At 33.8% G+C, this 12,730-nt stretch overlaps 1 protein-coding gene across 11 annotated transcripts in view; it reads left to right on the forward strand.

The window, feature by feature from the left end:
• STK31 (serine/threonine kinase 31) overlaps positions 1–12,730 on the forward strand; it is an 82,727-nt gene that overhangs the window by 41,942 nt on the left and 28,055 nt on the right. For 9 of the 11 annotated variants that reach the window (XM_027573906.2, XM_027573912.2, XM_027573913.2 and 6 more), the window contains 9 exons: positions 526–642; positions 2,267–2,386; positions 3,700–3,831; positions 5,025–5,126; positions 7,152–7,232; positions 8,838–8,963; positions 9,941–10,066; positions 10,249–10,335; positions 11,013–11,162. In XM_027573906.2, coding sequence (XP_027429707.1) covers positions 526–642; positions 2,267–2,386; positions 3,700–3,831; positions 5,025–5,126; positions 7,152–7,232; positions 8,838–8,963; positions 9,941–10,066; positions 10,249–10,335; positions 11,013–11,162 — 1,041 coding nt within the window. The remainder of the gene's footprint in view (positions 1–525; positions 643–2,266; positions 2,387–3,699; positions 3,832–5,024; positions 5,127–7,151; positions 7,233–8,837; positions 8,964–9,940; positions 10,067–10,248; positions 10,336–11,012; positions 11,163–12,730) is intronic. The other 2 variants (XM_027573910.2, XM_027573915.2) reach the window with 2 other exon arrangements.

Raw genomic sequence — 12,730 nt, forward strand, 5'->3', positions numbered from 1 at the left:
GTAGAAAATACCTTTGTTTTCCTGAAGAGATGGACGTCATCTGGGTTTAATCTTTAATTTTTAATCTCCAGATTCCTAAATACTTAGTAGGTCATCACTAAATACCAGGTATAATTATATACCTGGTATTTTTTATTAAAGAGCTGACATTGTCTGCCTACTACCTATCAGATTTAAACTTTTCACCTAAGCATTTAAGGTTCTTACCAGCTTTTACTCAGACCGCTTCTTTTACTGTCCTCACAAAGTCTTGGTCTTGTTTCTGTTTTGTTGTTTTTTTTTCATACTTTTCCTCTTATGTCTCTTAACCACAGATTATGTTAAAAAATTGGTGTTTTATGTGTGTGATCTGTGTGTGCTTTTTCTTTTTTGATGTGTAAGTTTTGGGAGGGCAGTACTTGTGTATCCTTACTTCCCCCACATTGCCCAGTGCATAGGCTAATGCTTTGCTCTAGGTATAAGGACATAATACTAATTGAAATAATTAAATGAGATACTTTCATGTTTTAATTTTTTGCAAATGAGGCTTTTGATCTCTCTGTGGAAGAATCACGAACTTCTGAAGACACAATCAGTAGTCTTGATGAAATCCTAGAGAAGACTGAGTCAAGCGTCTGCAAAGAGCTGGAGATATCTCTGGTTGTGAGTATTGATATTCTTTGTTATTGCTTCCTTTGAAGCAGTATGGTTTTTCTTGCTAATTAGAAAGTATGAAGACTGATCTTAGTTTTCCTCTTATAGACCTATTTGAAATAGTAACGTTGTCAAGTTCTAACCCAAACACAATGCAAATTTTTATTCTTCCACAGTGATAATTTCATTTTTTTTAAGTTTTTATTTTAATGCCAGTTAGTTAACATACAGGGTTATATTAATTTCGGGTGTACACTACAGTTAATTCAGCACTACTGTACATCATCCTGTGCTCATCTTGACAAGTGCACTCCTTAATCCCCATCACCCATTTAATCCACCCTCCCACCCCCTTCCCTTCTGGTAACCATCATTTTGTTAAATGATGTGTACTTTGTTTTTTTTTCTCTTCCAAATTTTTATTCAAATTCTAGTTAGTTAGCATATAGTGTAATGTTGCCTACAGGAGTAGAATTTAGTGATTCATTACTTACATATAACACCCAGTGCTCATCATAACAAGTGCCCTCCTTAATACCCATCTCCTGATATTTTCATTTTAATAGGACATTTCACATTAAAAAAGTAAAATCTAATGTTTAATTCTAGGAAAACTCCTCTTAATCTGAGTGTATCAGCTTTCTGTGTCGTTTGATTCTTGAGTCCATCATACCCAATGACTAAGAAAAGACTTTAGAATTTGTAAAAAATTAAAATAAAATCTGGGAGAGCTCTGGAAGTGTATATACAAGAATGATTAGTAGCTCCCTTTCTGTTCTGTGTATGTTCCCTATCGTCATGCCAAGTTAAAAATTAGTGTAGCTCTTCAAAAGAGCATTTTGTAATGTTATTATTGCTCACTGGGACTCTTTCCCAGTGTTTCAGGCTGTTTACCAAAGTCTCATTGGTTATGTTGTTCCCTTTACTTGTTTCTTTTTCCCTTTTGCTGTTTTTTCAGGTTGGCATTGAAAAATACATATACGTTTCTGTATTTCCTTATTTTTAAAGTCTTTTTTTAATAGTATTTAGATGGTTTAGTCAGACTTCATTATTTTATTTTATTGCTGAAGTATGATTAACATACAGCGTTACATTAATTTCAGGTGTATAACATAGTAATTTGACATTTCTATACATCACTCAGTGTTCACCAGGATAATCTTAGTCACTGTCAGTCACCTTGTAAGACTGTTTATTACAATATTATTGACTATGTTCTCTATGCTGTACTTTTCATCTCCATGACTTATTTATTCTATAAATGGAAGTTTGTACCTCTTTGTCAGACTTGATTTTAGAAGTGGTTGTTAATAGATGATTTCTAAAAATAAAGTGTTGAAATTCTATGTGTTGTTAGTTCTTAAATTTAGTGTAGTGGTATCCTTGATTTCCTTTAACACTAATCTAGAAAGCTGTAGGAATAATAATGTGATGGGAGCAAAATTTTCTACATGAACATCTTTGATATCAGTCTCTCTTCTGTCTCAAAAAAGATATGTATTTAAGAAATATTTTGAAAAAAAAAGAATTTTTAAAGGCATTATTTTAAAGTCTATTCATTGTTATTGGAGGTTTAAATTATTTTGGATACTCTTTTGTGAATAATTCTGTGTGTATGATTTATTTCACTTAGGAGCAAGGTGATGCAGACAAGGAGATCATTTTAAATACATATAGTCAAGTACTACAAAAGATCCGTTCAGAGGAAAGGCTTATTGCTGCAATACAATCCAAGTACGAGGACAGTATTGAGGTTGGATTATGCTTTATTTTTTTGGTCTTCTATATTGATCCTTCGAATTTTTTAATACTTAAATTTTTCTCAAGTAGTTTAATATCCAGTGTATAGGTAACTAATTATTATTGCTAGAAAAACAGTATAGTTAGCTGGTGTGTAATTAAATTCACCCTACAGTGAAAATAGTGGTTTAATTGATAAAAATATATTGAAGTTTTGGATTGTCTTAAATCTTTGATTTCCTTGTGTTCTTCAAAACCTAACCTTTACTGGAGCACCTGGGTGGCGCAGTCAGTTGAGTGTCTGACTCTTGGTTTCGGCTTGGGTCATGATTTCGGAGTCATAGCATGGGAACCACCCCCCCCCACATTGGGCTCTGCTCTCAGCGCAGAGTCTGCTTGGGATTCTCTCTCCCTCTCCCTTTGCCCCTTCTGCTCATGCTCTCTCTTTCTCTAAAATAAATAAATAGATCTTAAAAAAAAAATAAAACCTAATCTCTACCATCATTATCTTTATGCCTGTACAGGTTTACAGTAGAAAATTTGCTAAATACAGGAAGATAAGAAATAATAACATTGATTATAATCCCCTTAGCCTAAGAGATAGATACTCAGGGCTAGTTTCAGAGTATTTTCTTTTTGTATGGTGACTTATATATATGTACATATATCATGTGCATTGCATTGTTTTGTAAACTGTTTTGAAAATGTTTCTTCATTTAATGGTATATTATGAATACTGCCCCATGTAATTAATGATTCTTCTGTACTGTCATTTTGAGCAACTAAAGCATCATCACTTGCATAGATGTACAAAATTATTTAACATTCATCTGTGTTAGATGTTAAGGTTACTTCTATTTATTTTTAGCCATAAACAACACTGTACATAATCTTTGTGCATTCTTTTGTATGTTCCTCAGATTCCTAAAAATTGTTAATTACTAAGTCAAAAGGAATCAGCATTCTTAAAAATTGATAACGTATTGTCACACTACTTTGGGGAAGGTAATTTTAGTTTATATCCTCACTAGAAATTCTGTTTGCATCATATCTAGCAAAGATGTCTCACTGTAGCTCTCAGCTTGAAATATTTCTCTTACCTTTGCTACTCTGATTGCTGGGACTCATATTCTCCTGGATAGAAATGTGGATAACTAAGAAATCAGTTAGTAGATTGTCTTTTTGAAAATTGTGGAATTTCTTATTTCAGTCTGAACTTAGTAAATACTAGTTGAATCTTAGTAGAGAAATAAGAAATGGTCAGTAAGTGACTTCAATAAATATTGTCTATGCTTTGAAAATATAATAACTTTTTTTCTTACTTAGTTTAAGAAGCAGATTATCGAATGTTTAAATAAGAACCCCAATGTGGATCACTTGCTGTCCATTAAAAAGACATTGAAAAACTTAAAAGCTCGACTGAGATGGAAATTGGTTGAAAAGAATAATTTGGAAGAAGTAAGGAAACACTTGGTTCTTATGAAATTCCACGTGTGCCTCATTTTACTCTGATTCCTGAAAATAATGCGTAAATACATTCTTTACAATAGGAAAACTATTTACATTTTGTTTTATATTTTATCTTTTTTTCTGTGTATGTAAGATTATTACATTAATAGTGTAAACATTTTACCATGTCTTTAAATGTTCTTTGAAAACATTTTACATGGCTACTTTGGTTTTTAGTAACAAATATTTTAGAACAATTTAAAAATTCTTTTGGTTTAGACTGTTATAATACCTAAAACAATACAAATCTACTACATGCAAGGTATTCCCCTAAAGGTAGAATTTTGTCATAATGTATTTTTAAGATCATGATGTTCTTTGTTAGCTCTCTTTTTAATGGCTGGACTTACTATTCCGCCTAAATATTCTAAGTTGTTTTCATACAATAATAGAACTGGAAGAATTCAGACACTCTAATCTGGACTAACCTCCTTCTTTCAGTTTGAAACTGAATTAACTGGTAATTCTTTGTGTTCCCTTGAGGATTGATTAATGAACAAAAGGAATCTACATTATGTCTTAATCCAACTTGAGTTGGCTCTTCCTCTTTGGAGCACTTAATTGGACTTGGAGTGAAACTAATTTAATGGTTTAAGATTTTTCCAGTTTTTCGTTCTATTCTGGACTCTGGGGGATGGGGTCTTTTTTAGTTTAATTTTTGGAGAAATATAACATAGAAAACATATATACTTTTTAAGGTGGCTTATCATCTTTGGAGTTTTAAGGAGTCTTTTTGAGGCCTGCATTGTCTGTCCTCTAATAGACACACCATACATTACTCTTTTTTTTTTTTTTAACCAAATCTCATGTAGAAAACAGTTCCAGGGAATTTAGTTGTATTTTGGTTATTTTTGACATTTACTTTATGTTGGTAGGTGGTCATCTTCTTAGAGAAAATCTATAGCAAATTAAGAGAAAAGAAAAATCTGTGTTGATTTTATGTCTTTATTTTCTATTCCTTTTTGTAGGTTTGGGAAAAGTCTGTTAGAATAAAGTGTTATGAGGGTCTGTTTTCTGCTAGATACAGAAGGACACATAGAAATCAGAGTGATTTGCTATAGAAGTTGCATTCTTACTAGGAAGACTTGTTTTCGGTCTACTTTAATAAGCTTGTAAGGTCACTTTTTTCTTTCTGATTAAAGTCTGATGACTATGATGGATCTGAAATTGAGAAAATAAAACAAGAAATAGCTCAGTTGCGCAATAGTGTCTTTCAGGAAATTTATCGCGAGCGGGAGGAATATGTAAGTATTTAATTCTTTGAAGTTTTGAATTAGTTTTTACTGTAGAAATTGAATTCATATATCCATTTTATGAAGTGCACTATAATGACAAGACGAGATTATATTAGCATATTTATGTTTGCATAGTAATGTTTATGTGAATTTAGAAATTAATTTCTGATGATAATTAATATCCATTGTACCAAATGTGGAAATTACAGAAAATTATAAAGAAGAAAAAATACCACCTGTAACTTTTCCATTCAGTTATAACAGTAGTAGTCCCTGTTAACTTTTCACTTAACTTTCTTTTTAGTCTTTTTTTCTGAGATTATAGCACAAACATACTTTTACATACTGCTTGATTTCTGTTTCACATGGAGCTAAAGATTTTTTCCTTTAATAAAATCTAAATCAACACCCTTTTAACCTAATGCTGCAATGAAAACATTAATCGGGCAGCATAGTTTAGTTGAAGAATATAACAAAATGCAACTACCTGAATTTTGGGGGGAAGTTACATCTTTAAGGCTCCACTTTTATGCTAATATTTTGTGACCTTGGGAGAGTCCCATCAGTGTATTTTCTCTTTAAAAGGTAAAGAATATGAGGTGCCTGGGTTGCTCAGTCTGTTGAACGTTAGACTTACGATTTTGGCTCAGGTCATGATCTCAGGGTTGTGAGATTAAGCCCTTGTCAGGCTTTGCACTGGGTGTGGAGCCAGCTTGGGATTCTTTTCTCCCCCTGCCCTTCCCCTCCTGCTCCGCATGCAGCCTCTCTCTATCTCACAAATAAATAAATGGAAGTGATACATTTTATGTTTCAGGGATGTTATGGGGGAACAAGTAAGGTGGACACTGCTTTGAACAATAAAAATACAATGAAAATAATAGGCAGTCAGAGAGGGAGACAAACCATAGGAGACTCTTAACTATAGGAAACAAACTGAGGGTTGCTAGAGGAAGGGGGGGTTCAGGGGATGAAGTAAGTGGGTGATGGACATTAAGGAGGGCACTTGTTGTAATGAGCACTGGGTGTTATATGCAACTGATGAATCACTGAATTCTACCTCTGAAACTAATAATATGCTATATGTTAATTGACTTTAAATAAAATAAAAGACAAGAAAATAATAGACATTCTAAGTGTTATGTTTTATTTAGCAAATTCATCTGACTGTGTGTGCTTAGTTACTCACCTTATGAACCTTGGGTAAAATAACTATCTCCCAGTGAGTTGACAAGTGTCTAGAAGTTTTACTTAATAAATGTGACAAATGACTTTTCTAAGGATCCTCAGTTTTCACATTTACTTCAAAGTGGGTTTTGTAGAGCTGCATATTTGCTTCTTCTTTCAAGGCTTTTATGATTTTTTTCCCCTCCTAAATGAAATAGCTATTATTTTAAAATGTCAGTGTATTCTTAATATTCTGAGAAATGACAATTTTATGATGCAAATTGATGTTATCAACATACATTTTCATTTTAGCTTGGAAGTGAGTGTCTACTTTGATCTTAGGCAAGATATTGTGCCTATATATATATATATATATATATACACACACACACACACACCAGTATAAAATTGATAATTAAGTTTTTCTTCTGGTAGTAAGATGGTGACTTTGACCCAGGATGACTCTTGGTTTTCATTTGATATCTCTTTATTTATTTACTTATTTATTTGACAGAGAGACACAAAGCGAGAGAAGGAACACAAGCAGGGGGAGTGGGAGAGGGAGAAGCAGGCTTCCCGCTGAGCAGGGAGCCCCATGTGGGGCTCGATCCCAGGACCCTGGGATCAAGACCTGAGCCGAAGGCAGACGCTTAACCCACTGAGCCACCCAGGCGCCCCTCATTTGATATCTCTTGTAGTAGAAGGCAAAATCAGTGATTATATATCTTATTAGATTATACATCTTATTAGATTGTGTATCTTGTTAGATTTATAGTAAGGGAGATACTGGTATGTTATTTTTTCCTGAAGAGCAACATGTCACAATTGAATATATGTTGATTTATAATAAAAAATATTTTTTAAATTTAGGAGAAGCTGAATAGCTTGGTACAGAAATGGTTCCCTGAGCTGCCTTTGCTTTATCCTGAAATAGGGTTACTTAAGTACATGGTAAGCTTTGTTGCCCTGAGAATTACTACTCCATAGAGGGTTGAAAAGTGATATTAAATTGTGTGTCAGTGTTAAATTTATGCTGTCCTTACTATGAAGATTTCCTGATGAATAGTTTCTGGGTATTGTTAGAACTTTTCCTCAAGACTATCTTTAGTATTGGTATATTGTATTCTAATGTTTATATTAATTTGCATGTTTTTCTCTTTCCCTCATATCTATTCAGTACATTGCATGACACTTGTTTGAATTACAGATATTTATTTTTTGAAATGATAAAGCAATTTTAGCTGTTGTTTCAAGAGTTAGAATAAAAGCAGGATACTGCCAGTCATGAGGAATTTAAGCAGAATGTATCTTTTAGGTTAAAGCAGGCTGGGAATTCTAGAGAATTGGTTAAGTAGAGATGTGGACATGGGCATAGTTTTCTAGGCAGGCAGCATTCAAAGCCTGGGAAATCAATGTATTGGACAGAAGGCCTGTATGGAGCAGGATTAGTAAACTCGGGCTCTCAGGGCAGAATCTGTTAGCTCTGTGTTTTATATTGCCTGCTAAGGATGAGGGACTAGATGAAAGATCTATTCTTTAAGATTGTCATTAAATTCATGATAATAGCTTAAAGATAGTACAGAAATGGCTGTATTTATAGAGTTATGAACTCATGAATATGTAAGATTAAGGTCCCCTTAAATTGTTAATTACTGTAAAATTTTTCCAGACTAGACTTTAAAATAATGTGGGATTTTCTTCACAGTTCTTTAACTTTAGCTTAGACACTCATGTAGGATGGATGAATGAGTATGTGGTGCTGTGTAGGACTTGAAAATTAGTTTTTAGAAGTGTGCTCATCTCTTTATTGTGAAAGATTATAAAACGTTTTAATCATAGCTAATGGACTCCTTTAATGATTTTAAGATGTTTGACTGTGATGTATGCCCAGGAAACCTCTGTAGGTTGATTATATTTTGTGGTTTACTTAAATAATATTGACAACACATAAAAATAAAAACCAGAAAATAATTTCACAGCCCCTGTTACTAAAATTACACCACAATAAAATTTACCTTGATCTAAAATGTTGATAGGTTTTATCCAAAAAATGTATTCCTTTTAAAAAGTAGCAGAAATATCTAATAGGATTAAAATATTTGAAAACCATTTTCACTTTCAGGGATTCCACTTCAAACAGAGGCAGAGGTGTTAGAATTACTTCATAGTAGTCGTAATTTTTATACTTTTCATTCCCATTCTACAGCCTTCTTTTTATCTGTCATCATTTTAATATTTTTAGGAAACACATGAAATCTTCCAAGTAAACATCAGGGTTTTTTGGATACATATCTGGTTGGTTAATACCAATCATATTCGGATTTTGTTCTACAACTGTAGCAGCTGTTAAATGTATGTTGATTACGCTTTGGGTGAGAGGACTTCAAGAGCCAGGAACTGGAAAAATCAGGAAGCTTTCAGTATTTTTATTTTACTGGTTTCTCCAGTAGGGTTGATGATGTCCAAATCATCTCATAGCATGTAACTAGTTATGTTGATGATTTAAAAGTACTGGGATGGTTTGGATTCTTTAACTGTACCAAAATTTGTGCCTAGAACTCTGGTGGTCTTCTTACTATGAGTTTGGAACGGGATCTTCTTGATGCTGAGCCCATGAAGGAACTTAGCAGCAAGCGCCCTTTAGTTTGTTCTGAGGTTAATGGGCAGATAATTCTTTTAAAGGTAAGTTTAAGTTCTGACCTGTGGAAGACTCAGAAGTATAAACAGGAGTGGTGGTATTATTTTCAGGAAAGTAAAAATCCACTGCTTGTTTTCTAAATTGTATGAGTTGAGGGGCACCTGGGTGGCTCAGTCGGTTAAGCATCTGACTTTTGATTTCGGCTCAGGTCATGATCTCAGGGTCCTGGGCATGGAGGCTGCTTGAGACTCTCTCTCTCCCTCTTCCTCTACCCCTCCTCCCCTCCACACCTCTCTCTCCTTCCCCCCTTAAAAAAAATTATATGAGTTAACTGGCATGATGCTTATGTTTCCTACTTGGCTGCCAGAACTAATTTTGAATTCAGTTTCCCTCATTTTCCTAAATAATATGTATCTTTAATAGGATATACTTGGCTTTTCTTTTTTGGGTGAACTTACTACATTCTATCCAATAGCCTTTTAAAATTCTTGCTTTACTTACACTGCTCTTTGAAATTTCAACTGTTTTGCCAATACAATTTTCTATTCTTTGATTTCTTTTTTGAGCTGGGAAACTGTTAATCATAATAGGATAGTTAATTTGGCCCTAGTAGCAATGCATTATAGAATGTATATTAAGGTATAGGTAGACAATATGAGGGTTTTAGAGGGGAGGGAGATGGGGGGATGGGTTAGCCCGGTGATGGGTATTAAGGAGGGCATGTACTGAATGGAGCACTGGGTGTTATACGCAAACAATGAATCATGGAACACTACATCAAAAACTAATGATGTAATGTATGATGACTAACATAACATAATAAAATAAAAAGGTATAGGTAGAATTGTTCTTTCTAAATTATAGCATTCAAGGCAGATAGAAAAGGTGCTTATACAATTAAAAAATAAAATTAGATATAATTTAAATTATATAAAAATAACTATGTTTAAATTGAAATAATGTATAATTAGAGTAAGATTTTTAATGTTGGAATTACCATTGTATCTCTTTTTGGTACCAGGGCTATTCTGTAGATGTGGACACAGAAGCTAGGGTGATTCAGAGAGCAGCCGCCTATCACAGAGCTTGGAGAAAAGCTAAAGAAGAGTCTGGGTTACTACCATTGATATTCCTATTTTTGTGTAAGGTAAAGTTCTTATGCTAATCTCTTGCAGAAAACATTTTATTTATAATAAGTTTTAGCTCCAAGCTTTAGAGAGGTAGTCCATTCCTTTTAACATAAAGGAAAAGTTATCTTATATAATTGATGTATACTAAAAATACATTGAAGAATTTTTCACTTTGAGTTTCATTCTGTTTTGCTTTTAGTCTGATCCTATGGCTTATCTGATGGTCCCATACTACCCTAGGGCAAACCTGAGTGCTGTTCAAGCCAGTGTGCCTTTAACTTCAGAAGTAAGTAAAAAACACTATTTCCATGGATATATTAAATGAGAAAATAATCCCTAATGTTAGAGGGCATAGTATATGCTTTATATACTATGTAAAATTTTTACTGATATTATGCTATGTAATTGTCACATCAATCCTGTGATGTGAGTTATCCTGTTATATACAGATGAGAAAAATGAGGCTCACAGAGATTAAGTGACTTGCACAGGGTCCTCAATAAGAGGCAGAGATGGGAACTGAAATTAAGTCTTTTGGTACCAAAGCCCATGCTTATAACCATTAAGCTGTGCTGTATATAAATTGTGTAGTATAGCACTTGATATTATAAGTGCTTAAGTGACAGCTTTAATTTACATTGTAAACTTGAATTAGTAATAAAAATAGAGGATGGCTTGATTCTTCTTACCTGGTAACACTATTTAGTCTCTTTTCTAGATGCTATATATGCTCATTTGTAATCTAAGTCTTGTTAGAGACTCAGTGTTTTAAGTTATATGTGTATGATACTACATAATCAGGGCTTCTGGTCTTCTATTTTTTCTCTATGCTGTATTCTTATTACAGGTTCATTTGGAAGAAGCTTTACTCACTCCTGGAAAAGTCTTTTAATTAAAGAAAAGGTTCAGATATTAAAATTATTTGCTGACTTCCTGACATCTTTTGTGTGTACTTGTCTGTAGGAAGCTTTAAAGGTCATGAAAGGTGTTGCCCAGGGCCTGCATACATTGCACAAGGCTGACATAATTCATGGATCACTTCATCAGAACAATGTATTTGCTTTAAATCGTGAACAAGGAATTGTTGGAGATTTTGACTTCACCAAATCTGTGGTAAAGTATTGTGGTTTTACAAATAGGTTCTAGACCTCATTAATATTATTAGACATTAGTTCAGCCTTTTACATGATATGGTAATTTATTATAAGACCTCTGTCTTAGTTAAGGTATGTAGTGTTATGTAGTGTAAGCAACTAACTGTTACCAGCTAGGTGCTAGAACAAGAGTTTCTAAATTTGTGCCTTTTACATATATATATATATATATATATATATATATATATATATATATATATTTTTTTTTTTTTTTTTAAGATTTTATTTGTTTGAGAGAGAGAGACACAGTGAGAGAGGGAACACAAGCAGGGGGAGTGGGAGAGGGAGAAGCAGGCCTCCTGCTGAGCAGGGAGCTCGTTGTGGGGCTTGGTCCCAGGACCCTGAGATCATGACCCGAGCCTAAGGCAGACGCTTAACGACTGAGCCACCCAGGCGCCCCTGTGCATTATATTTTTTAACTCTAAGTATTAGGAGCAACCTAACATTACGGTCAATGGCACTGACAGCACTAATGATTATTTTATCATCATCAAGAAATATTTAATTCCTTGTAAATACACAAGGAAAACTAGTTGGCCATCTCCTATCTCCCGTTCTGCTGGTGCCCTCTCCCACCAGTAGATTAAATATGGATATACATATTTTGCTAATTTTGATTAATGGGATATTTTTAGAAACTTGGGAACCTTGGACTTTTCCATTTAGTTTAAGTGATGGTTCAACTATGTTAACTGCTAATTTGGTGTCATAATTTTAGTGCCTCAGAACAGGCAATTAGTAAAGATAGGAGTTTTTTTTTTTTTTTAAGTTTATTTTTATTGTTTATTTATTTGAGAGAGAGAGACAGAGAGTGGGGAAGAGAGGGAGAAGCAGGCTCCCTGCTGAGCAAGGAGCCTCATGTGGGATCATGACCTGAGTCAAAGGCAGATGCTTAACTGACTGAGCCACCCAGCACCCCTAAAGAGAGGAGATTTTAGACAATGGAAGAGCATACTGTGATTTTTTTTTTCGTAGAATGAGCAAGCAGTTTTCTTTTTTAAAATAACAGCTTTATTGAGATGTAATTCACATGTGTACAGTTCAGTACTAGTTTTTAGTATATTCACAAAGTTGTGTATTGATCACCACTATCTAATTCCAGAACAACTTTAACACCCCCCCCAAAAGAAACCCCATACAAATTTGCAGTCATTCCCCATTTCCTCCTTTACTCAGCCCCTTGGAAACCACTAATCCACTTTGTGTCCCTGTGATTTACTATTCTGGGCCTTTCCTATAAATGGAATCATATAGTATGTGCCCTTTGGTGATTGGCTTATTTCATTTAGTGTAACATTTTCAAGGTTCAGGTGTCTTGTAGCATGTATCTGAACTTCATTCCTTTTTAAAAATGCCCAAATATTTTGTTGTATGGATATACCATATTTTGTTTTTACATTCATCAGTTGGTAGACAGCTGGGTTGTTTCTACTTTTTGATTATTATGAATAATGCTGCTGTGAACATTAGTATACAAGTTTTTGTGTGGACATGTTTTCATTTCTCTTGGGAGTGGAATTGTTTTGC

This window comes from Zalophus californianus, chromosome 12 (assembly GCF_009762305.2).
Source record: "Zalophus californianus isolate mZalCal1 chromosome 12, mZalCal1.pri.v2, whole genome shotgun sequence".
In the NCBI taxonomy this organism is placed as follows: Eukaryota; Metazoa; Chordata; class Mammalia; order Carnivora; family Otariidae; genus Zalophus; species Zalophus californianus.